This window comes from Amblyomma mixtum, chromosome 5 (genome assembly GCF_055824585.1).
Source record: "Amblyomma mixtum isolate Tamu chromosome 5, ASM5582458v1, whole genome shotgun sequence".
Lineage (NCBI taxonomy): Eukaryota > Metazoa > Arthropoda > Arachnida > Ixodida > Ixodidae > Amblyomma > Amblyomma mixtum.
Window position 1 is genome coordinate 52,027,874 of NC_143016.1, and position 27,223 is coordinate 52,055,096.

The 27,223-nt window shown below is 43.5% G+C and overlaps 1 protein-coding gene across 3 annotated transcripts; it reads right to left on the reverse strand.

Moving 5' to 3' along the window:
• Positions 1 to 379: 379 nt before the first annotated feature.
• On the reverse strand, positions 380 to 24,088 carry Dgkepsilon (diacylglycerol kinase epsilon). Of its 3 annotated transcripts, none has more exons than XM_089544407.1 (11): positions 23,981 to 24,088; positions 23,575 to 23,650; positions 23,049 to 23,349; positions 21,110 to 21,462; positions 18,682 to 18,825; positions 15,297 to 15,445; positions 12,338 to 12,392; positions 10,468 to 10,581; positions 6,457 to 6,659; positions 3,563 to 3,674; positions 380 to 1,497 (listed from the first exon to the last, which is right to left on the reverse strand). In XM_089544407.1, exons 2-11 carry the CDS (start codon positions 23,632 to 23,634, stop codon positions 1,372 to 1,374), a joined length of 1,617 nt encoding a protein of 538 aa, XP_089400533.1. In that variant the 5' UTR covers positions 23,635 to 23,650; positions 23,981 to 24,088; the 3' UTR covers positions 380 to 1,371. The 3 variants fall into 3 exon arrangements, with proteins under 3 accessions (XP_089400533.1, XP_089400534.1, XP_089400535.1); XM_089544408.1 differs by lacking the exon at positions 23,981 to 24,088 and adding an exon at positions 23,832 to 23,966; XM_089544409.1 differs by lacking the exons at positions 23,575 to 23,650; positions 23,981 to 24,088 and adding an exon at positions 23,832 to 23,949.
• Positions 24,089 to 27,223: the final 3,135 nt, after the last annotated feature.

A 27,223-nucleotide genomic window follows, 5' to 3' on the forward strand; every position in this document is an offset into this window, starting at 1 on the left:
ATAACTCACAGAGCGTGCATTGTGCCAGGATCATTAACAACAGGACCACTGACAATTCGGTTTGCCACTTAGTCAGCCGAGCTGCACGCAAATGGAAGGCACAGAGGTTGCGCCGTTTTATCACCAGTGATCACCACTTGCCTTCAACTGCTGTAGTCTTAATTGTAATAGCGTTATTACATGGCTACTGCTTTTTAAAAATTGTAGGGTTTAACATCACAAAGTGACACGTGGGCCAAGAGGGACGCAGTAGTGGAAGGCTCTGGACTAGACCACCTTGGGTTCTTAGTGCACTCAAATTGCACAGCACACAGCTGTTTCTGTATTTCGCCTGCATCAAAATATGGCCACGGCAGCCACGGCAGCCACGGTCGGATCAGTAACTAAATTCCAAAGACACTGAGCCACTGTGAAGGATAGCTGCTGCTTTTAGCTGAGTGTGCCACAATGCCATCCCAGGAAGCACACCGAACTGAAACCACAGGAAGTGAGCATTCCAGAAACATTATTCACTTGAGATGGATACTCAACATTTGGATCGAATTGAATCGAAAACCAAATACTTCACTATATGACTGATTACTGAAATTCATCGAATATTCGCACAAGCCTATAAACAAATCAAAACATCAGCAATGTCAACAGCCAGCCATGCAGATCTGAAAAACACATTGCAAGTTATACTGTGTGCATAAAACTGTACCACTTCAGATTACACCATGCTGCATTATAAAGCAATTCAGGAAATACATAAAAAGCCAGCATAGATATATACATATCATGTCTATCCAAATGAATATGTGTGCAAGTATGGTGGACATTATGCTGAGCATATACTTGGCTTTAACACAGCTCCCATAATCCTTAACCAGCAATGTACTCAAAAAGAGAACAAGTAGCTTCAACAGAGGCAACTGCTTGTGTTCAGCTGGCATTGGAAAGGAGCTAAGCAAAAAATAAGATCAACATCATACCTCGAGAGCAGTAAACAATGTGCAAAAAAAAGTCAATAGTCGTATATATAGCCACTTAATCACAATGCAAACAAATAAGCACAGAGAATGACAAACCTCTACCAAAAAAAAAAACTATGAGGCATGAAATTCATCACAGACAGTTATCTCTAAGCTTAAAATATACATCAACATCTATAATACAGAGAAATACTTTCCGATACAGTATCATACGTTTTGCTTCGAATACACAGAAGCACGGCCTCCGAGGCTATCAAAAAGCAAAATACTATTATGTACGCACAGCATGAGTGTGCATGTGCAACGTCTACGACACGCTGGCCCAGCTTTGGTGAACGAAGACAAATGCCATGCTTCGGCAGCAGACAAGGTTGTCCGCAGCAAAGTGGTGCGCTCCCTACAGAACCTCCCTCTGGTTCACAAGCACAGATGCCTGGCAGTGGAATGTGATGAGCAGAGTGGCAGGAGTTTGCTCCCATGGTTCGCCGTCCACTTGCACCGGAAGACGTTCCAACAGCTCCAACTGTCAAAAGACAAAGCAGGCAAAAGTTTCTTCACTAAGTGCCTTCAAAGGACTTGCAGGGTAATTGAGGACAAACTGAAGTTAGCCTATATCGGTTGATTATCGTATTACAATGAAAGTGAGGTTACTTGTAAAAACGCAGCATTGCTAAGCTAAAAAGAAGTGAAAGGAAGAGAACACAAAATTAAATACAGGTGTCATCGGCAGCAAGCAGCCATTTTCACGAGCAAATACTCCAGTCATGTCAAGACCAATTCCGAGACTAGGCTACGCTACCATTCCCTTCCAAGCAGCGATAACGAAGTCCTTCTTGGTTTTGAAGTCGTAAGTTTCAATCAAGTGGTACAAAAAGAATATGTTCTATTTTAAAATCATATTATCAGCATTTACTAATAACAAAAAAAATGTAAGGAGTCGTCCTCAGTTCCCCTTTCAACACTTCCACCCCTATCACCTAAACAGCTCAGCTACAGCTGTGATCACAACTACGAAAATCTCGATGCAATACACACAACTGCTGCGACTAGCCAATGCTGTTTATGGGCCAACTTATATTTAGAGCTTTACAAACAAGCCACCATGACTGAGCCTGTGCATAGCATTATACCTATGCTGGTCATTTTGGTTCATGGCTGCTGTAGCACAGCTGACCAAAATGTTTTATAAGTCAAACCCACTTATAACAATACCGGTTATAACAATATATCGGATATAACAATGGTCAGTTGCGGCACCGTCAGCTTTTGCATGTGTTCTATGGTATTTTCGGCACAACCCTGTTATAACAATTATTGGTTATAACAATGGTATTTCCATGGCACTTCAGTATTGTTATAAGTGGATTTGACTGTAGCTACAAGCTGGATCACACTTGCTGACCAACTAAAAGTTGAATTTAGCCTAATTGACACACAAGTTACACAATGCCATAGGTGCCACCCAGTGCATGAAGTGCCAGGATTACCCTAGCATGCAATTACGAAGGAAGGTTTATTTCTTTACGGAATGGACACATACTTGAGGAGAAGGGAAAAGGCCCACCAAGACTAAGGAACCAGACACGTACAAGCGCTAAAAAACACGGACAGAGAAGAGACTTGGACAACACAAGTCTCTTCTCTGTCCGTGTTTTTTAGCGCTTGTACGTGTCTGCTATGAACCAACTAGCCCAAAGGTCTGTGCTCCTAAGACTAAGGAAGCCCAGAAAAAATACCATAGCTAAGTCATTTTTTTTGTTTGTTTGTTTTGGAGGTGCCGTGTGTGTTTATACAAGCGGCATTCTCAATAAAACTCAGTTGTTAGTAGCACTGTGTTGTGTCATTTCTACTGTTAGTCCATGTGCCATTGAACTGCTTCAACATCAGACTAAATGGCTCATCGGTTTGATGTTTTGGTAGAGTTTTTTAACTGGTAAATTTGTATTTATTTTTCACTGTGCACGGCATGGCATGAGAAAAGGTTTGTCTGTTGCAAAATAAATGGTCAGCTTAAGCAGCAAGCCTAGTGCATTTAGATCATAAATAATTTAATATCTCTAGCTCACCCCAATGGACCTGTGATCTGGAAGTATGGACTGTCAGCAACAACTCTTAACTGCTCCTTTTGTAGCAAGAATAATGTTTTCAAGTTCTTGTCTGATTTACCTACCCAGACTACAGAAGGAAATACTGAAAATTGGATTTCACAAGTGCAAATGAAAGTTGTTTTTTTTTAATCTGAGTGATAGAATGAACCCAAATTTATTGATACCAATGGATCATGACACCTTCAGCCACACAGAGTTTACATGGTCATTCCACAACAACTTTCGACTAAATATAACTCTCAGGAAACACACTGAACAAACACGATGGATAACACTGTTCTGAAAATAATGTTAGAAAATAATGAAGGGCCCTTAATTTCCAGATTCTGTCATTTCTTTTAAGTTAGATTTTATTGTTTCTTTTAAATATTGGGATACATTTAGGACTCCCAATAATCACACAGGTAACAAAAATTCTAGGATGAGAAAAGAAGCATGTCTGTCATTTTGTGTACAAGTTAAATGATGACTTCAGCTCACCCTGACTTCTTTAGCCTGCCCAAGCCGAACAGGCTCAGATATGCCAACCTGAAGCTGTGCAACATGAAACGATGAGTACAGGCCTATCACTTCCAGGAGGCCATCATCATACCTGCAAAAACACGATTTCGAGCACATCTACAAGAGCACACAATTTCCAGTCAGTTATACAATTCCCGTTGCCCATAAAAAACAGGATATTCGACGCATGCCTTCTGCAGCAGTCGGAAGTCCCACAGATAGGTCTCACGCCCCACAAACATCTCTGCACCACAAGTGAATAGACTCCCCTGATTTCGGTTGATAATTTTTGCAGCAAGTCGACACAGCTTCAATGAGTTTGGCAAAGCTTCAATGCAGTCTTTCTTTTTTCATGTAATAACATTATGTGTTAGAAAAATACATAATTTTGAAAATGCTTACTGTGGCGTTAACTTTTATTTTGTGTGCCAGAGTTATCTGAAACATTCGCTTTGAAATTACTAAAGAAAATTACTACTCACTTCAAATTAACTTACAACCAGAAAACCACTATTTGCACACACCTGAATTTTACTAAATTGATAATATTTGAGTTCAGTGAACTTTCACTCAAACTATAGTTGTTTAAGGTTCCCCAAAGCTCGTTCAGGTGGTATTCGTATTCTACTGTAAAATTCTCAAAAAGATATTTTTAAAAACAATACAACATTGGAACATTGATTTCAAATGCTTTTGGTCTACTTGAGCTGTACTGCATAAAGTGAGTGCATTTCAGGAAGTAACAGAGACTGTTTTCTACCGAACGCAGGATAACTCTTACACGCAATGCAGATATGTGAACAAAATCTGGTTTTCTTTACTGCACAGTCCAGTGAGATATGTATTATAAAGCAAACAGAAGCAAGCTTTCGGCAAACATTGCACTCAAATGGCAGATCGAAGGAACATGTATAGCTTACGAAATGTTACCGCCATTTGCAAGGATAACGGATATGTAACTAAAGCTCCAAAACTAGACTTGGTATGGTACTTTCTCTTCCATCTACAATGTACCCTTTGAGCAGTCATATCAGCCTATTTTTTTCGTAAAGTTGACAAAAAAAGTAAGACCAGTGCAAACAAGATTGCTGATTAGCCTCTTTACGTGTCCTATGAGCAAAAAATCCTGAATTTGCACTTTCTATTTTTACATGCCTCCTATTCAGCATCTGCAGAATTTTTGCAGTGAATAAGTTTTCAGAGCAGTTCAGCACTCTGTAGAATCTGGATGTTTCGAATTACTGTGCATGTTAAACATCTCAACCCTCACCTGAAATATTCAATGTGAAAGTACACAAGTGCCGGATCTATCCATTCCATTTATCCAGTTCTTAAAATCTAGTGTAAAGAATAGAACTTCTGTGGTGACCGCATAAGCAATGGAATCCAAAAGGAAACACACTGTAAAGCTGACTACATACCTCAGGTTGTTGAAAAAATAAAAAATAGATAGATGCCACCCCATGCCGCTACCTACTGCAGGCTTCCTAAGGCTGACTATAGACTGATGACAGCTGAAGAGTTAAACTGTTTTGGTTTGTATTAAACAGTTACGAAAGGAAGCCTTGCATGGCCTCATCTACATCGACCCTCTTGCACTGAAGACACAAGTAGCAATCATGTCTTACTAACCATGTACTAGCATGTGTAATTAAACCTCCACCTGTGCTCGTTCGTAAAGCAGCATTTAAATATAACCTGAGTAAAATTATTAATTAAGGAATTTGAATAATCTGGATATCGCACACATACAAGCAAACACATGTTTTCCTAAAGCAGTAAGTGCATATTTATTCAGTTTCTTTTTAACTGCAGTCATCGAAAATTGTGAGCACACTGCGTTTCTGACGGCCTTCGAGCATCCCAAATTCCATGGGATTCCCCGTGGTGGAGCACCACCAACTTATATCGCCAGGCACAGAAGAGATCAGAAGAGCAGAACTTTCATTGGTTGCAATTCCACAGTTCTCTGACCAAAACCAAGATCATAAAGCAGGCAAAGAAAAGAACAAACTTTAAGGTTGATTTTTTTTTCATCTTTCATTTTTTCTGTGATTGCTAACATTCATCCCTTCAAATAACAAATGAATGTCCCAAAACCCGTACAGATTCAAGCCGCAAGCAAAAAATGAGCACAGCTACGTCATTTCTATGATGCATTTGCAATGAAGCCCTCTGACTAACCAAAGTCACCACTTCCACAGAGAGGAAGTGCGGCAGGAAACCGTAACACGAAAGACAACCGATCAGTGGTCACAGTGGCAAGGTGCAAATGCAGGCTGTTTCAGTAGTCAGCCACACCCACTGGAAGGCAGATGCTCTCCGCAGCATCACATGCGGCTACGTCTCATTGCTACACACACGCACACAGTGGAAATAGGCTCCATGGGTGCGAAATAAACTAAGCGAAGTTACTGAGGACATCTGTAGACTGCAGAACAAACTGCTTATCATGCTCACGCACATATACACCACCGACTACAAGGCGAGACTCTTTACATTCTTGGCTACACTCGCTGCACTGCTCCTCGTATTTTGACACCAACTGCCTACTGACAGCAAAACAATTCTCCCTGAGAAAGCTCACAAATACGTCGCACACCGCTACAGCACAAATCTGCAAGTTGTGGCGCCACGTGTATTCCACTTATATGCAATTTTCTGGCTTATAAAAGCTTTGTTTTTGATAAAAAATTGCATATTTGCTACTGCGTGACACTAACCTATCAGTCTAGCCTGACTTCGTGTTCCTCGTTAGTGTTCCTTTAAAGGGGTGTGATAAGAACTGCATGACTACAACTCCGGACTGCAGCCTTGTCTTAATGCCTTGCTCTTGGACACTTTGCAAGAACAGAAGTGGAGGCCTACGGCACCTCTGGGGCTGTGCCAGTTGCCCTCCAGCGCCCATGTGCCATGGTCGCACGCCCGCACCCCAGCAGGGGATGTTGAGGACGGTGATGGCCTCCAGGTGGTCCAGGTTCTTGCGCTCCCCATCCAGCCAGAGGCGCACCTTTTGGGGCAGGTCCCGACACTTCTTCTCCAGCAGGTCCCGGGTCCCGTACGTAATGTACAAGAACTGCATGGCCATAACACACACAGGGCATCAAGTTGGACTGGTTGGTTTAGAGTACTTGAGTGCAATCTTTCTAGCGCAGTTTAACCAGGACAAACAGGTTAAAGGGACACTGAGGAGAAATTAAGTTGACTTGCATCGACAGAATACCAGCTCCTGATTACAAAAACGCCATTCATACTGACAACAAAGCTCTTGTAACGTAGAAAAGAGCAAGAATCAAAATACAGGTATCGCCGCCACAGGCCAAACTCGCAAGTACAAGCTTGATGACGTCATAGGACAAAACAGTGTTGCTAAACCAATAGTTCTAGCAACATTAGGACACGAGAAGCCACGAATCACTGAGGCACAGCAAATGCATGCGCAAATCTCCTTGACGTCGCCAGATGGCGCCACGTACCCGACAGCTACGCGCCCTCCTGCAGCGCCAGGACCAATCAGCGCCTGCTCACAGCGGTAGGCGGGCTCCCGGTATTCCGCTAACGGTAACAAGGTACACGGTATGCTAAAGGTGTCTATTTGCGAGAACTTCGTTGACGACTTCGAGAACGGGATCCATTGTAACGCTGGTAAAATGCAGGTGGAAACGTAAACGATGCGACGGCCGCAATAGCCAATAGATGCCTTCAACGTGCGGCCGGCGGTAGCTTTCTTTTCGGCTGCTGCTGGGCCGCACTGCTGGCCGGCAGAAATCACGGAGTCTGCGTTACGGCATGTGCACGTCATGTTTCACGTCACTTAGTCCTGTGTCGTCATAGGAGAATCTCAAGTTTGAATCAGAGCGGCGGGAAAAACTTCTTCAACTTCGAATCCAAATTTCTTAGAAATAAATGCATCTTTCGCTGCCGGCCAAGTGGCAACAAAGCCATGAAATGCCGAACTATCAAATTTTGCTATAAAAAAAATGTTGATAGAGCTCTCCTCAGTGTCCCTTTAACCCTTTCCCTATCTGTATGTTTGCCATTTTATGTTTGCTGAAAAAAAACCAAGTTATCAAATCCATGAAACACACACATCGCACTTGCACTAAGGAAGTACACCAAAAGGCTTATCAGAAAAGTTTTAACGCGACAGTGTTACGAGATGAAACTCTCGTTAATCAAAGGAATTCGTCCGCACACAGGATCTGAAGATGAGCAATGATGGTGTTGAGTGAGCCACTCAGAAGTCTGCCACTACAGAAAGAGTGGTGCCAGTGACAAACCAAAATGTAGAGGCACCATGTATCATCGCTATGACCACCAGTCAAGAAGGTACAACACGATACCTTTTTGTTTTGTGCAGCACCCCTCCACACCTCCACAAACAACCAAACGGTTGGTGTCTGCACTCATTTAAAGCCAACTGAAATGAAATTTTACTCTGGCCACAATTGTCTCTTAATTTAATGCATACAGTATTGACATCCGAATGTAATGCAATCATGACTGCTAACGTGACGATTGACTTTCCGGGCACGTAAAGGAAAAAGCCAAAGAACAAGAATATAATGCGAGGAAGGATGGGTACAAGTTTATGAACAAAAGAACCTCAAAGACTGGCTTCCGCACACTCCTCCTGTTTCAAGAGAGCTGCACAAAAGATTATCGCATAAGATCGCTACCAAGATAACGAAGCATTTCAGCTGCACCCTGTGTCCACTGTGTGCTTTAGAGGACTCATCTTGAAAACAATATTTCTCCCAGTCATTCAACTGTGCAAGTCATGCCTCTCAAACATCGGTGGCCATTCTCAGCAACATTTAAGCGAGTCGAGTCGTCATCTTGCACATGGAGCCATCAGAAAATTTTAGAGCAGCACACAAGTTTGATGTCACCGAAAAGTGCATCAGATACCGATATCAAGGAATGCAGCAAGAGCACCTTTCTGCATGCATTCCCGGTGCTAAGCTTTCCATGCACCCGAAATGTATTACTGCCATTACAGTACAACATCGACAGCGCTGCAGATGTCCAGGTTGGCTGCCGAACTTTAAGCAGCCGAATTTTAATAAAACGAGTTGAACCTGTATATAACTCTCAAAAAAACACCTATGAGGTCGGTGATATAAAAGTAGCAGTAAGTTTAACAACATACAAACATACTTAGATGAAAAAAATGAATTTCTTTGATAGCCAATTACTGCGTGCAGATAACTGAGAGAAATATTGTTCATTTCTTGTTTCTTTGCCTTCAGTGCTTGAGAGAGGACATGTTTTTCAGTGTTATTGATTGACTCCAAACAGATGAGACTGTAGCCTTCTGTCCACGCACAATAGCGACGAACCATGCTGAGCGCATGGAGCACTTCGAAGCATGTGGGCACAGGTTCTCTCAAGTCCTCATCATAATTTGCATCAGTGGTGTCTTCGTTATCCGCGACGTTGGCAGTTTCTTTATCCACAAGCTCTCCCACATTTTTGACACCATTCCACAACCTACTGCAGGAGCTGCTCATTCAAATGTCTCCTAAAACAAACTTTCACCGCGCAGATTATCCCGTGGTCCAAGGGTTGAAGCACCGGCATTGAGTTCAGCGGCAGAAAGCGAAATGCAATGCTGCTGGAACTAGCACTGCAGTGATGGGCACAGACGTAGCAATCTTGGCCTATCATATCGTCCTGCCAAGCCTTAAGCTACTTGGCAAAATAATTCGCAAGTTATCAACACTCTTCGATTGGACCTGTAAGTCACCAGAGCCAAAAGCACATTTTGAAAACATCGCAGAGACTTGCTTTTTCCGATCACGCGTTATCGAAGCTTAGTTGATCCATCCGTGTTGGTGGAAAGCAACTTCATATTTCTTCTCACCTCCTTCTCGCTTGATAATTTCCAGTTTCATGGAAAAGGGGAGGTTCTGCCGCTTCATGGCTGCCATCAAGGGCATACGCAGACAATGAAAACCATGCCAAGTTGCCGACGGCAGCATGATGCACCAAATATGCAAACTGCATTACAACAAGCTTTTGTGCAGGCATCTTACTGGTAAGTGATGGTGGAGTCATGAGCCTTGAGGAACACAATATATGTTGCAAATATCATGAGCCTTGAGGAACACAATATACGTTGCAAATATAATTCAAATTCAAATGGTTCAGGGCAGCTACAGTCAATGGCTTCAAAAATGGGGTCTCATCTTGATCCTGCCTCCAAAGCGCAATACCCACTCGCCTAATCCAAGCACAGGATTTGAGTCCTAATCTTCAGACAGAAGAATTGCCTTCTTTTTTAACATTACGCTGTACTGAATTCTCTTCGTCATTCAAAGAGCTTTGTGTATTGTGAAATCAGCAATTGACAAGCATCACACAGGCCTAACATGCACACAGGCCTAACATGCCCACAGCCACTGCCGTTTCCACCATCACCAAGCCACAATGGCTGCTGTTTCTTTGTGCGTCCCACATCCGGTTCTGGGCCCATTTGCTTCTTTCTTTTTATTTCCTTGCACCCCACTTTTCATTGGCTGCTTTTTTTTTTTTTTCTTGAACACCACCGCCACCATATACAGCCCATGTCATATTCATTCATAGTCGCATTCTTTTTTGTCCATTGCATGCCACACTGTTTGTTTCTACAGTCCCCCAAGGGCACTGTAAAGTAAAAAGTTGGCCTCTCTCAGTCCAAGAGCCCAGTAGCTGAGGAGGTCACTGTGTACGTATGTTAAACAGCAGAGGAAAAAAAAACTGTGCTATGTTCATACCTCGGTTGCAAATGCAAACCAAAACGAGTTCTGAGGAAGCTATTTCAGAGATAAACTCCCACTATACTCGTGCAAATACAGCATTCAGTGACCAGTACACGCCGTAAACAGTCGCGTTTTCCTAACCTTGTTGAAAAGGCGATTCTTCCAGAAGTACAGCCAAGACTGCCGTGTCTTGTGGAAGTTGAGTGTGACCAAGGCATCCACGCCGACAGAGAAATAGTTTGTCATGTACTTCTCCTGCAAAAGATTTGCAATAGCAAACAAATCATAAAAATGCAGACTCAAGTGAACCTAACTACTCACAAGCCAATGAATGTGCTAAGCGTATATTTCACTGCAGGGGTTCCATAACTGTATTCCACAGAGCCCAAGCACTAGAAAGACTGCTGTTTTTGGTTTCCCAGGCACTTAAACTTGTTAGAGTGAACTCCTACTACAACCATTTATCCACCGCCATAGCATTATACAGAAGACTCCTTTCGACACAAGTACGATGGGAATCTGCATATCTATTCAGCATGTCATAACTCCAGCTCAGCAGATGCAAGCAAAATATTAAAAAATGCGTCAGGGCGTAGAGCACTGTTGGTAAACTAAATATGATAAATATGATAAGAACACAACTGAAGGAGAATTTGAGGGGAAACATTTGCTGGGTCACTTGGGAAGAAAAAAATGGCTGGCAGTTTAGCATTGCTAAGCACGAAATATTGTGCCAAAGCACGGTTTTTTGCAGGTGGACATCATTGCCACAAAGAGTGATAGGAGTCCACTGACCCAGGGAGTCAGTTATGCACCTTTTCTTTTTTCAGGAGCCTAAACCTTCCGCTGTTTTTGAGAAAAGGAAAGGCATAAATTTGTAGGTGGTCGCCACTGCCTACTTACTGACAGCATGATTGAGGTGTCCATGACACAGTGAGCAAGTTACACATGCTACTTAGAGGCTTCACACGCATACACAGACACAGACACACACCGCTGAAACCTGGGGAGTGCGGCCAGAAGTGCTTTCACAGTAAAACCATTTTCAGAACTACCATACAGTGCCTGCGGATGCAATTCAGTTGCTGCAGGGTTCATACTTTTCTGAAACAACTTATTTCATCAGACAGGTGACAGACATTCATCCAACGTTTGCTGAGCACTGCTTACAACCCTTGGGCATCTGAACGAATATAGCCACAAAAGAAAACTTATAATTCACTCTATCCAGATCAGAAAAGCGTGCTGATCCCTCAAAGCTCGTAACTGTCAAACTTCCAAGAGCATCCACGGCATAGCAGTGTTCCAGAATGATGTTTCATCTAGCAATTCCTTCATGTTCTTCAAAGGCTGGCATTTTCGAAAGCGAGAATGTGTGCGAGACAGATGCCATCAGTGTTAATAAGGCACATGAAATGGAACTGGTTTCTGAAAGTTTTCATGGCCACGTGGTGTTGAATTTATGAAATGCGATAGCAATACCCTAATACCTGGCATGCAACTAGACGCTGAAACACTGAACGCAGCTACTGAACAAATGTGCAATGATGATATAGTGACGGTGCCCCTAATGAAAGCTGATGTGTCGGCTCTCAACATAATTAGGGCCACAAATCACACAAGACAGACATTATCACTTGTTGGGGCAAGCTTCACTTTGAATCAAAATGAAATCTTTCTGTTTTGCAACGCTCCCATGGCTGTGCACGCAACATAAACCTGCCAAATGATACTGCGAATGTAGTACTAGTACATCAGGTTTCCTTGTAGTCCGAAAGACTTCTCAATACTGAGGTCCTACTGAAGCTGATTTTTAAAGGTAGATGACTATAGAGTAAGTCTGCTAATACATTGCTTTTTCAAATCCTTTTCAACTACTTTAGTGTATTAAAACTGCACCCCTGTGGCAAAAAATGAGCTCAAGTTCAAGGAAAAAGTTACTGTTTTTCAATTCATACATTTTCATGGTCCCCACATGTGGAGAACGTACACAAACAACTGACAAACTTACTTGACAAGGAGGGGCAAAGCCAAGGCGTCGTTGGGGAGATATGTGAATTTTCCACCTAGAAACAAGCAGGGCTATAAGTAGGCGATGTGGTCTCACTACTGCTTAATCAAATGTCAGACAAGCACAGGAGTCAGGACACTAAGCTCATCTGCAATGCTTATTTCAAGGGGGCTAGTTGGTTATCGATAGCAACACATGAGCACGCTAACTTCAGGAGTAGACTAGATACCATGGAAAAACAAAAGCAACAAAAGACTACAAGTGCAAAAAAAAAAATCTGCGCATGTAGCCTCGTGCCGCTTATATATTTCCACGGTGTCTAGTCTTGTCCTCAGGTTAGCGTACTCATACACATGTAGAACCCTACGTTTTTGGGTAAAACCCAATTTCACCCGATTCTTATATCCAAAATATATTTCTTAACAATCGAGTTAAACCTGATTTCACCCCGAAAATGAGCCTTCTAGATGATGCTGGTTTTCCAGTTCACAAAGCTGAAGACATCACAAAAAAATCTGCGGATATCTAGTGCTTATTCTAGAAGCATGTCATTGGTCAAACAGAGACTGAGGAAGATGAATTTGAGGATAAGTTCGAAAAGGGTGATGAGAGGCCAAAACATGGCTACTGACAAGCCGTCTTATCGGAGTCACCGCACGGAGTGACAACATCCTGATCCAAGGTACTTGTGCGTTCAAAATCTTTGCTGCGATGTTGAATGTTTTCGCACTGTACAAATAAAGGCAGGCTGGTCGTTCTCAGACGTGGAAGACATAGTGCTCCGTAGGAGGTTGGTAACGTACATGATGAAATATTTTTAATAGGTTAGGAAAAGAATATCTTAATTTGCAAGCATTTTCTTTTCACAGAAACCCACTATTTCTGTGTTTATAAAATAATGAGCAAGTAATAGAGCATTTTATGTCTACCAGAAAAAGGAACTGTTATAGTAAACTGCCTTGTGGTGCAAAAAATGACATGAAGAAACCCAGCCTTTGGAAATTTTTTCTGAATAACCCGAATTTCACTCAAATTTAAGCACGAAAGATATCGGCTGACTTTTACATTCCAAACACCGGAAAAAACGAAATCTGAAAAACGAAGGACCCTATATAGTATTTGTGGGTAAGGGCCACACTCATGTTGGTGCCAGATATAGCGTCAGACTGTATGGGACAATAAAGTAGTTTCCCCAGAATATAGCTTGAAAAGTGAACTTTAAGCTTCCGCTCTTGGGTAAGGGCCAAAACAACTAAAAATTGAGAAAAAAAAAGTGCAACCCTTCCCCACATAATACAACATGTTAACAAGTTCTTCTGGCCTTCTAAAAAGTTCAATCTGTCCAGAGGTACTCACTTCACTCTTTCAACAGAAGATGCTCAACTATGATACAGTAGAATCCCGCTACAGCAAGCTTGGATATAGGAAAAACTTGGGATATAGTAAAATGAAACTGCAGCCCCATTCCACCTTCCATAGAAAACTGTACTTTTTTTAAAATTTTATAGTAAAGTTATCTTAATAACGAAACGGATATAGTAAAGAGCTACTGGCCATAACGACGCACTTTCCGCAAAATGATATCGCGGCATGCGCGCAGTCTAGAATACCTCAGAGCCACAGACACTAATTGGCGTAAACGCAAGGCCAACAGTCAGAGGCAAATGTATGTCGAAGACAATAAAAAACGGCGCTCTTTGAGATTGCTTAGCTACCATGTTTGTGAGCTGCGAGGTGAAGCCAACTTTTCGAAAGCCGTGAGGCTGAGAGGCAAAGCACGTGGCACACATGGAAAAAAAAAAAAAAAAAAACCTGGCTATGAACATACGAAAAAGGCAATGTGGGCTGCTGACAAAGGAAGACAGTAAAAGTGCAGTGAGGTGTAGCCAAGAGAAGAAAAGGGGGCGAACGTCTGCAGCACTGGACAGCACAGAGCGCGAAGTAGCAGTGCAAAGAAGCTGCAAAGAAGCGGAGGCGCGGTGGCACTACATGCGCGCCACATTGTGTTGAGCATGTTTCTCAACTACTGCTTTCTAAATGAGACTGAGGCCACGGAAGATGATGCCGTGTTCACACAAAAGTTTTAGTTCTCACATGGAATCAAAATTCACCCCTTTCCACGCCCTCGCGCTATATTAATGGCCGTAGTATATTCGTGCAAATGCTGTATTTCCACAAACCAAACAAAATCATAAACATGACAAATAAGATGTGATAAATGAAAATAAATAACCAGCAAATGGGATGATTAGAGAAGGATGGGCGGTATTTCTAAGCGTTTCTGCACCGAACTAACACCATCTGCTTCATAAGCAGCCAGATAGCATCCACAGAGCTTTGCAATCACTAACAACTGATATAGGAAAGACCTGGAGTAGTAAATATTTTTGCTGGCCCAAGCAAGTTTACTACAGAGGGGTTCTACTGTAATGCTAAGCAGGACCACAACAAAGCAGTAAGACCACTTAAACTGCCAACTCATCATGTAGTTCCTAGCCTGTCAGAATGAAACACATATTGTTAGTTCTGCATGCAAAACTGATATAGTTGTAGCACAGTATGAGGCCTGAAATGATGCATGCTCTTTCGATCAACACCTGCTTAACATTTCAGCCCTTGCTGAGCACAGAAGAACCAAAAAACTGCTGCTGCAGTTTTAGAGCTCGTAAATGAACAACGTAGCAAAAACATACAATATGATAGCCATTTTCTACTGGGCATTAATGTCATTCAAACAAGCAAGCACAAAGACAATAAAAGGAAAATGAAAGCACAGGCTCGAACAAGACACCACCGTTTTAGCACCTGCTGTTAGCATGCTCATGCTAAACTTCCAAGTGCCATCTACCCCAGCCGCCACCACTAAGCAATGCAGAGCAGGCAGGGCGTAGATCAGCACATGCCTGATCATCCAGGTGGTTACAGTGCTTCCGTTTTTTTAACACAACAGCATACGTGCCTGTCAATGTTCTCCACTGTAGCCTGATCGATGCTGTCAAGGACGTCGATGACATTGATATCCGATGAGCTGTAGCCTTCGCCCCAACCAAACACCCGGGCAAAGTCGTTGCCTGTACCCAGAGGTAGGACACAGAGGGGAGGTGGAGGCTGCAAGAGCAAGAGCATTGTATTTTAACTAGGGGTGTGCAAATACTGAAGTCTTCTAATACGAATTGAATACTATTATGAAGAAAAAATGGCTTCAAATATAGCTCTGAAAAGCTGAAAATGCTGATCATCACCTGCAAGCACTACAATCTGTGTTGAAGCATGAGTAAGCGGTGCTTAGCTGAAAAATTCCTTTTTTTCAGCAATGTTTTCAGGTCAACCCTTTTTAAACACCGTGTACAGCCTTCAAGACCATTTTTCAATACCTGCTATTTTCACACATCCTCATGACGAAAAACTTTTACATGCATATTTTACGCTCCTTGCTGCGCCAGACCAACAGCATACACACAGACACATGCAAGGCAGGCTTGGGAAGATCAACACGGCCGCACTGCTGTATGCAGCTGCAAAAGATGCGAGTGGCAGGGGAAGCTACCACGCTAGCCCCCAAAAAATTCAGACTGAACACCGTTTACCTGGCTCACTCGCGCTGGAAGTCAGTTTCCTGGATGAACAGTTCTGAGAGCAAACTGCTAGTGACCATGGCACACGCCGGAATCTGAAACTCCCTAACCATTTGCTATTCGGTTTGCCGCTAGTCAGCCGTGCAGCCCGTGAAAATGCCATTTTATCCCCTTTTATCTCCAATTGCCCCTGACTGCTGGCTTTCCTATTGTATCAATTTTTTTGGCCAGCGAGGGGTGTGAGTCGAGGGGGTCGACGTACAGGCGGCAATATATGGCCTTTGTAGTATTTTTAGGGCCTGTTTTTTTGTGCACCCCCCTTTCTGAAGCCTTAATTTAAAGAAAAAAAGTGTGAAGGTTATGCAAGCAGATACAATAGTCCCCAGCATGAAATCACAGATGACAGGCAGGTGCCTCCAGGAAATCTGATAAACCGCGATGTCATGCTAATCTTGGCACCATTGGATGGACAGTCTCCTTTGAGGAGTATTTGCCACTGTCTTCACCAGTAGTATCCGACTTTAGGTTTTATTGCAGTCTGTGACTACCTCTAATGTATTTTTACAGGCAGATGATTTGAAAATTGTAATATTTAAGGTCCTTCTCTGCTAGTACAGACAAGAGACCATTTTTTTTTTTTCCTTGTAAACTATAGTTCATCCAAAGTAACATAGAAGAATCTATTTACCAGTCTCTTCTGCTCAATAACACACTAAGATATTGAAAAAACATAATAATGAACACACAGCTATCGCAGCTGGAAGGCACAGACTACAAGTATTACAAGACAGCAGTGCCAACCATCACGCCTCACAAGTAATGCCATTAACAATCTGCACTTAACTGACAGCGGCTACATACACTAGGAGATGCACATAGTGCTACAGGTCATTGTAGCCATGCACTCAAAACCCTGACCTGATGACTTGAGGCATGAGAGTAGTGTTTGGCAGGGCTTGCATAACCATAACTGGAGCACGTCAAGGGAATAAATATTTCTCTGAAATCACATATAAGTTTACCTACCCACATGCTCATTTGCAAGGTTCTAGCCTAAATGAGTGTTCGGGGCACATGAACACTATTTACACTGCTAAAGCATGAACAATAAAACTCGGTGAAATTTGCTGCTTAATAATAGGATGATTAGAGTTTTATGGTTCTATGGCGGTTTAATGTCCCAAAGCGACTCAGGATATGAGGGACGCCACAGTGGAGAGCTCCGGAAATTTCGACCACCTGGGGTTCTTTAAAGTGCATTCGCATCGCACAGTACACAAGCCTCTAGAGTTTCACCTCCATCAAAATTCGACCACCGCAGCCGGGAAGAAAGTGTGGCTCTGCTACACCATGTTTTAATTGCCTTGTTAAAGGTGCACTGAAGAGGATTCTGAACGCGTCTTTTTGCCGCGGGAACTCGATCTACACGTTCCTAGCATTCTTAGAAACTGCGACTTATTGCCCTGTGTGGCCGATTTCCCTAATTAAATCGAATTAACGTCCGGCTCCCGGCCTTTTTTTTTAATTCTGCCTCGTACGATGGGCGGAGTCGACCAACGCGTGAAGTTCCTTTCAGCCAGCTCCGTGGAGGCTTTGCTTTCGCTTTATTTTGTTTTTTAGGTTTCCATAAATAAATAGTTTCATTCGCAGATAATATAGCCGCAAAATAAGCCCGAAGAAATAAAAATACGCGCGGACTATTTCCTACTACGGACTACTACGTATTACTCCGCCGATGGCAGAGCGGCAAGCCGCCACGGGATTGGGTGAAAGGCACTCCACGCGTTGGTCGACTCCGCCCACCGTACGAGGCAGAATTAAAAAAAAAAAAAAGCGGGAGCCGGACATTAATTCGATTTAATTAGGAAAATCAGCCACAGAGGGCAATAAATCGAAGTTTCTAAGAATGCTCGGAACGTGTAGATCGAGTTCCGGCGGCAAAAAGACAAGTTCAGATTCCTCTTCAGTGCACCTTTAAGAATTCCAAAGGAAGGTACACCCTTTTTAAGTAAAACTGTCTTACAACACGGGAAAGGTCTGCTGCCGTTGCACCAACTGCCACAAATTAGCAACATGATGATGACAAGTTTACAACAGATGTTTGTGTTGTGAATGGCTTAACAGTACAGAAAACCTGCACTCATACCCTTTAACAAACTAGCGCTGACTAAAAAAACAGTGTTTCCTTCATACTACAATCATAAATATAAACAAAACTAGTGCCTCCTGATATGGTTGTACAGGTTTAGTAAGAAAAAACTAAACATGACGTATTAGAGCTCAAAAAGGTATTATTTGTTATACTTGCTGCTTATGAATAGGCAGACAAGAAAAGGTGTCAACTTTTCAGGTACACAAAGGGTAAACTGATAGTTCTCCACATCAGACAACTAGAAACAAAACTTGCAGAAGGGGCTTCTAGCCATCCAACAAGCAGGAATTTCGCTTTACTTTCAAATCAGACAAGTGCTCTTATAACACTGCTTTCATGAAGAACCTTTCTACACACATTTATGTCATCACAAGTGCACTCTCTTGAATTTTCAATAATATCATATGGCTGTCCATGTGAATGCCCTATGTCGGTACTTTAGGAAACAGCATAGCAGACAATTCTCACACTAGACGGGCCTATGCGCACTTGTGCAACCATTCGGCGATTTCTCCAGTTATCGCTGTTATCAGGCACTTAAATGCCGTGCGGTTGACAGACACGTGATATTATTGAGATCCGGAAAGCTGTACCGTGCAAATACAGCAGAAACTGACCTCTAGCTTCAGCCTGTCCATGACAGTGAAGATCCAGTTGATTGTTCCGTCACCTCCGGCCACAATGATTCGACATGTGTGATCTTTGATCAGGTGGCACCACTCAAGGCCAGACTCCGGCGGTAGGTCATTCAAGTCCACCACCTGCATGAACCAACAAGGCATTCTTGTCGTGGACGTCTAGTTGGACTAAATGTAATGCAACAAAAATAACGAGGTTCTTCAAGTACAGGGGTAAAGGAGTTCTGCAATATAAACAGTAGCTCTTGACTGATGACGTTCCTTACATTTCCATCCCACTTACACACAATTTAAATCTGTTCAAGTGGATGGAAATTCAATTTTCCAAGTGCCACTGAAGTGAATGGCAGTCAGCTGTGTTTTACATGACACTTTAAAGGCCACTTAAAGCTCTCAATCTCAGTCACATCATGAGCACACCAGTAAGCACCGAAAACATGCCTGTATCTGATTACATTTATTTCTAAACACTCAGTATGTTCTACTTATCTAATTTGCAACTCTGACAAGTTGCGCACTTCGTGTATACAATATATGAACAGTACCCAAAGCTAAGTCAATCCAAAGATGCTCACTTGGCTTCAGTGCTTAGTTCCAGTTTTGGCCTTATTTTAATGTTCTTGTTTCTATTTTATGCAAGTACATGTGGAATCTGGATACATGAGAAGCACTTAATTCACACTCGGGCGCCATCACAGAACTGAATGTGAAAGGACCCCTATTAATTCGAACACCTTGATTTGTAAATACAAAAATGCAATTCATGAATGCAGTGTTATCATGCCAACTGTATAAGCAAGTGCAGCTTATACAAATGTGAGGGCTACTAATAAAAATTTCAAACCAAACCAAACCTTTATTTAGAAAACACGGTACTGTTCCTCAGTCGGCTGGCAAATGGCAAAAAGGCATAGACATTCTAACCATTTGGCGCAGAACTCGGTATATCGACGTAAAGCCAAAAAGAGTAAAAGCAGAGTAAATTTTAGAGTAAAGGCAGTTTATGATTAGATGCATAGACCAGAAAATATGGTAACGAGCTTTACAGACCAAATACTACACCATGGCAGTGAAGCACGCTAAAGCAAAGAGGTCACAATTTATTTCAAACCCCTTGAGGTTCTTTATTGGACAAATTTTCATTCACACACATCTTTGCATTTTGCTTTGATCAAATCGTAGCCAGCAAAAGCTGAGACTAATGTGATGGAGATCTTGTGATGGAGTTATCCCAAGATTTTGTGATGCCTGTATGCCCTCTATCAAAGCCACTCAAAAAAACCATATTTTCGTGCGTGTAGCCCACCCCTGCATAAACGTGCACCCTTATTTCAACCCCAACGATACAAAAAAAAATATCCCCTCGTATAACCAGCAAACTTGCCTGAGAGAAGTACAACTAGGAAGTTTAATAATTAACTTCACAGACAGTGATCCCGTTGTTGTTGAAACATATTTCGAGAAGCTTGCTGCTGCAGTCTATTCATCACATTATATTATCACTATCACTACCGTCTTCCGAGGCTTTGTCATAGCTGTCACCACCTTGCAATTCATCCGTTCTGATGCTAATTATGCAAATCATGAAGCTTCTCAGCACCACCTCAGCCAGTGTTGCCTTCCTCACATCAATGATCAATTGGCACAACAGTACAATGTTTGACCTTAGCCAAGTAGGTCTTTTCTCATTTTATTCTGATCCCCTCACCACCTGAGGATTTCGAAAAGGATATTTTAAGAATCCCACAATTATAAGTGCCCATTCAAACAAAGAATTACTTACCCCTGCACTTTACACATGGACTAAACTATAAACAAAACTTTTTTGCTGAATACATCAGCATGCGCACCTCCACCCGGCACATCTGGCACATCTGGCACATCTAGCACATCCAGCTGCACAGAACCGAGCAGTGATGTGTGTGCAAATAAATCTAGGGTAGTTTGATCTACAAAATGCTCACAAGCCGCATTTTTAATTTTATGATAACCCACCTAATGATGCGACCAAAACAGTTTAAAAAAAAAAAGCTTTCTTTAACTTCTGTCAAGTTGTCACACAATTTTCTGCCACTGTGATTACTCCTGATCAGACAACCAAGCCCTTATATTCACAATCAAGGAACATTAAGTACATGCAAATACGACAGCATAAATACTGCTGAATGTAAGAATGGTACCTCTGCAGTTATCAGGACGCATTAAAAACAGTAAATCAAATAATGTATTGAGGTACAACTAAAGCTAACGATTTTCACACGTGTGGAAGAGCAGAGGGAATCCATCACTTTAGAAATCCTACACCCACAACTGCCTTTCAGCATGTGTTGAAAGGTTTTGAAACTTTTGCAACACGGTAAATTCATGGTTACACGAATACATCGTGATCATTTCTTCCCCCACACACCTGTGCAGGGTTGAGGATGCCACGAAAAGCACTGAGGACGTGCTCGCCATCATTGTTTCCACTGCGCCGGTTGGCCACGACGATCAGGGGGCTCCAGGGGAGGTACTTTGGGGGGTTCACACAGCGCACCACAAGGTGGCGCCTGCCCTTCCAGCCCACCATGCGCAGTCGCACGCAGTACGGGGGCACCAGGGATGCCCTGTGGCGCCCCAGGTCACACACCTCCTCAAGCTTGCCCATGCACGCCGTGTGCACTGTACGCTGGCACCAGCAGCACCGGAAGTCAGCCAGGGCTGCCTCCAAGCCGCACAGATCGGTGCACACTGCGCAATGGCTGTTTGGAGAGGTGTTGCCTGCAGGGATTCAGAAGAAAGGAAGGAACCATTGGCAAGTATATTTTAGCATCAGGTTCCGCTATGCTGCGTAATGTGAGAACTCAGTGATAGACGAAATACTGTGCTACAAGTACGACAAAAATAGCTTCAGTAAAAGAAAGGCACGTTGCCTATGTAGCACCTGCTCCTACCCTCTCCTCCTCTCCTGCCCCTCACACTCCTTCACCGTACGGACTGGGCGTCTATGCAAATGTCACGGATCCCCGCATGTACAGAAAGTTACTACGGTAAAGAAAAAAGTTATCCACGATTCAAGAATGCCAGCAGCAGTTCCCCTAAACCTCAAAGAGGCAACATTCTATAAGCTCAAGAGCAAGCTCAGAATGACAGCAGTGGAAATTGCCACAAGCCTTTTGGAACAAGATTTGTAGCAAGAAAAGTCAAGTTAGAGCATTTCAAGTTTTGTAGCGTAACTCAGATGCTGAATTTTGGCCCAACAGTTGTGAGTTCAACATATGCCTTGCATGTCACTTTTTCTATCCAACAGCAAGGCACACTGCACTAGCATGACATGAACAATGCCACAGTCCTCTCAAAACCATAAAAAGTCCCTCGTGGAGCTACTGCTGTAAATTGGGGCCATGTATTATCCAACGAAAAAAAAAAGAAGGAAAGTGCACTGGCCAGACTACGGCCAAGAGAATGCTGCCTGAGCCAGGCCATGGCAATGTGATGCTGTGCACGAGGGCAACATGGTCCTCTGGTGGCATGTTGGGTGTTGCATGTGGATAACGACAGCAGTGTAATGCTTTAACACTAGAAAAATATGTATGCTGAATGCTCAAAGCAGCAGTCAAAATGTGGTAACATGAGAGTGAGGCTCAGGCAAAAATACAGAAGCAAGAACAGTAGCAAGGTCATAAGATGCTGAAATGCCCGAGCGGCATGTGACCAAATGGCAAGAGCATGAATCTTTGAAAAAGGCATCTGGAAAGAAATACAATGGAAGAAATGAGAGCTTTAGACAAAGCGCCAATGATGGAAAGGAGGAACGGCATTTAGGCGTGCTCTGCAGGCTCACCCAAAGTGATACTGGTGGCAGGAGGATAGAGGTGCAAACAATAAATATTACATCATGTTAAAGGTCCTTTAGGATGTAATCAGATGAGTCTCTCAGTGTTCTATTCTTTTTCATCTTTTTACCTCTACAATTGGCACGTTAATTTTGGAGAATGCTAGCTCCAGTAACGGTTGCACTGCCAAGACAAGAGCACCAAATGCGAGCACACTGGTTAAAAGCAGGCGGAAAAGTGTACAAATGCAGTAATGTGGAACAAACTTTGATCACCCACTTCACCCTTTCCAACCTACAGACGTAATAGCCAACTCGCCGAGTTACAGCAACATGCAATGGTAAAGTATGGCAAAACTGGCAAGACAATCCCACCACTGGACTGAAGGAAGATGCTCACAATGACACTAACGTATATGAACTGCAACAAATGCACCAGAATTTTGATCGAATATAACGGCGAAACATATTACCTCCTGCGCCCAGTGCAAACTGCTCGAAGAAATTAATAAAGGGCAATGTGCACACTTACCTTTTACCCAATGGTGATTGATGGAATCGCCGACACAGGAAAGGAGCTTGCATGTGAAATCTTTGTCGGCTACGCCGCGACAGCTGTGGTCGACGCATATGCCACAGCAGTCGCAGAAGAGACCATCCACAATGAGGTTCTCACAGACGCTGCAGTAGCCTGTGCGGCTAAGGATATCTGTGACAGACCACCGGTGTCCCTTGGTGATGTCCCATGCCGGCACTTCATGAACGGGAGGTTTTTTGATGCACCTCCAAATGAGGAAGATTATGAACATCAGCATCCCCAAGTAGACGGTAACCTGAAAGTAGATTTAAAAACGTTTCCTGCAACCCAAAAGCAAGACCGCAAACTAAAAACACTGCATAATTTGGATAGAAACTAGCACACGCAAGCGTTAGAACACTACCTACGAGTTCGCACGTGTATCTGACTCATATTAGACGTGTCAGTAGAAAAATCACGCAGTAATCAGTCATATGAGGTTAGAAGAATGCAAAGAAGAAAAAAGTATGAGTTGACACACCTCAGATAATCTCGCAAAGTTCTCGACGGAGAGCAAGGCCAGCGATAATGAAAGCATCATTCTTTCGTAGCGGCACCTAAAAGAAAATGCAAGGAGCATGTGTTAGCAGCGTTAGGATGTCTGCGCTTCACTGGAAAATCTGCTAACCCGTTACTGCTAAAGTGCTTCATATGAACGTCGAGGCGTGCAGCAGGGCAAATGCAGAGTCATGCAACGTTCACAGCTGATCAACCAAGCTCGATTGTAAACATACTTACTCCGGTACAAGTGAACAGTTTACCGAAGGCAGTTCTCGTTACCCAACCCCGGACAACACAGGACGTCACTCTGTGACACAAGACAATCACAGACAAGAACTTAACACACAGTCCCACATTGCTGTACTTTTAAAGGCTGCTTGAGATACCATTTTTGAAGCGTGATCCGCCATTTTAAAGCGAAGTTCGCGATCAGCGGTCCGACGGCGCTCAGCTGGCGGAGCAGCCTTGGGGAAATGCAGCGAAGCGAGAAGCGATCTCACGTGGAGCTGCTGAGTAGTAAACAAGACCACTGAATCCGGGATGAGAAGTGGCGCCCTCTTGAAAAGGCGGTAATTTTGAAAAGTAATTCATATGCGACGCGAGAGAGAGAGAGAGAGAGAGAAAAAAAAATTTGTTGAATCTTGATTAATATCCCCGCTTGAGGCTCTGCTTGAGTACATATTCATCTAATGCAACGGGCGTCCCTCAGTCCGGTGCGCCACTTGCTTCTGTTGCCCGCTTGGGACGTTGGACCAGGCGTTGCTGATCCTTTTCGTCCTTGCAGATCAGCATCTGCTCATACTGCGCTTCAAGGGCGTCCGCAGAACTTTTTCCAGGGGGGTGCACCCGATGGCCGGTTATGGGGGAGGCGGCAGCTATGTAGTTGTTTTCTACTAGTGCATAAATAATATCCGTAATTCCAAGGGGGGGGCAACCGCCCCCCCTTGCCCCCCCTTCCGGACGCCCATGCTGCGCTTTACTCGGGTTTTTAATGATTAAGTTGACCGGCGTTTGGTCGCATTCCCATGTGATATAATGAGCGGTTACCCCAAGAACAAAATGACTAACGCTGCTTCGCTTAGCAAATTTTATTGTATTAACGACGTCTTCAAATCACCTGCGCATCGATTCCAAGAACAACAGCAACTATTGCGCACAAATGTTGATAATGCTAAACACCACTACCTCACTACGACGAAAACAGCACCACGGTCTGGAAGGAGCGACAGTTCAGAAAAAGGAAAGGCAAGGCTGCACAGTGAGTTGTCTTAATTCTTATGTTGTCGCTAGGGTGCTTAAATTTGATATCAGAGATTATTTTCCGGAGTTTAGGCTTTGAAAAAAATCGACGAATTTCAGACTTTTCATTTTGTAAATGTAAAATTCGGAATGTTTAGAATTTAATTTGATTAGTTCCAGACTTCAAAAAATTATATTCTGCTCAGATACACAGCGCCGCTACTAAGGGTTTTATCAACAACGAAATCGGTGAAAGCATTCTGTGGCCCTTTACACCTTGATATGCGCACATGTGTTCAAGGGCCGCCGCGGTGGCTCAGTGGTTAAGCGCTCACCTATTGACCAGGAAGACGCGGATTCGATCACGGCCGCGGCGGTCGTGTTTCGATGGAGGCGAAATTCTAGAGGCCCGTGTACTGTGCGATGTCAGTGCACTTTGAAGAACACCAGGTGGCTGAAACTATCCGGAGCCCTCCGCTACGTCGTCCCTCATAGCCTGAATGGCTTTGGGACGATAAAAACCCATAAGCCATAAACCATAAAGTATTCAAGATGGAAAGATGATTGGGCAGCTGGTTAAGCGTCATTTTCACAGACACATCGCGCAAGCATTCACAAAAAAGGCAGGGAACATGACCTGTGAGTCTGTGCAAGTCTCGTTCCTTGCCTCATCCGTGTCTATAGACTTGCGCACTGCGTGTGTGAAAAATAAACGTAAACATCAATTTCAACTGCAGAAAGACCTTCTCTGCTCAGAGCACAGATAATCAGGACCTCTCTTTGTTGTTCGCACGTACTGTATACAAGGGAAGTCATCAAATTCAGTGCGCGGCGTAAAAGTATACGGGCCATAAAGGCCATGCATATGCCAATGCCAGAAAATTGCAGGTTTATTAACCTCGTTCACACCATGGCCGATAAATCTAGTTCTCGCAATATTAATATTGGAAGAACTCTGCTGCAATACAGGGAACATAGTAATTTTCTTGAATTAAGAAAGCAAATATTCACTCAAAATGGCGAATGTTTCTAGATGATCCCGCTCGAAAAATTCGACAATTTTGACTTATGCCTGCATCCCGGACTGCAATTTTCTCGCCAATGCGCTAAAGTTCGCTTGAAATATTTCGCTCCGCATTATCGCCACTATGCTCGGCCTCCGAGCGGTGGTACTGGTGAAAGGTACCAATTTTCATCAACTCTTCGATCGGTGCCTGGCCTCCCCGAGCGTCTTCCTATCTCTAAAGCCTGTGCATGGGCAGATAATTGCTGGAAAGCAGTCTATTAACAGATCAGTCCTGCAGAGGATACACTGCACGAAAGGCAGTGCGTAAACGTGACCGACCTTATAACCCAAGTGGGATATGCTCGGACGCCACTTGTCATATTCTTAGCGTTGTTATTTAACCCTTAACTGCGCAGTTCGCCGCAAGGTATCAAGAGATGAGATGTCCGCGGCGAGATGCATCCACAAGTTATAAAATAAAAATGCTTATATTTTCAGGTAAGACTTCCTGCAAGATAGGAGGGTCTCAGATATGTCCAAATTCGAAAAAAAAAGTCCCTGCGCATTCCAATGCGTAGGAACAAAAAAATATGACCGACGGCTGTTTTTCGGACTAATCCTGGGTGTGTGCATGTGAGGGCGTGTGCGTGCATGTGAAAGCGCGTGCGTGTGTGTCAACCCGCTGAAGATATGAGGATATTAATGCGCAGTAGTCATAAACCGACCTTAACCGCAAATCAGTGCACATTACCTGCGTCGTAATTCGCATTAGGGCAAGACGACCAACCCTGACACACTCGTGGCGACAGTCACTCCACCTCATAGGTATACCTTATGCGTCAATCATTCAGTCTTCCATACATTGATCTTTTGTCAATGGCGGGTTTAATGGGTAAGCACCCCCGCTCCAAGAGAGAAATTTGTAAGAAAAAAATGAAAAAAAAAATCCCCTCACAAAGTGCAAAAAATGCATTGCTCAAGTAGGACCCCCCTCTCTTCCTAACCCCCCCCCCCCCCCCCCCCACCATTCACCGACCAGGGGCGCACTGAGAAGTCCGAAAAGGAACTCAAACGCCCTTGTCCTCGAAGTCCCTGGTGTACGTACAGGGTCAGTCGCACTTAGAGGGAACACGGCTCAGCGTGGCCACGTACCTGCGGAGTGCCATTGCATCTAACCCGTTTATGAATCAATGCAGAGTGTCGCGCGAGAAGAAGGACCTCGAAGTGGTACTTCGTGTCATCTGCCCCTTAGCAGGGGTTTGCCACCGGCTTGGTCGCAATAGTGCTCCGCGTGTGCGCAGCCACGCGGAGCCGTGTTCCCTCTAAGTGTGAGTGACCCTGTACATTCCTGGTAATTCTGCATCGTACACAACAGCATAGACAG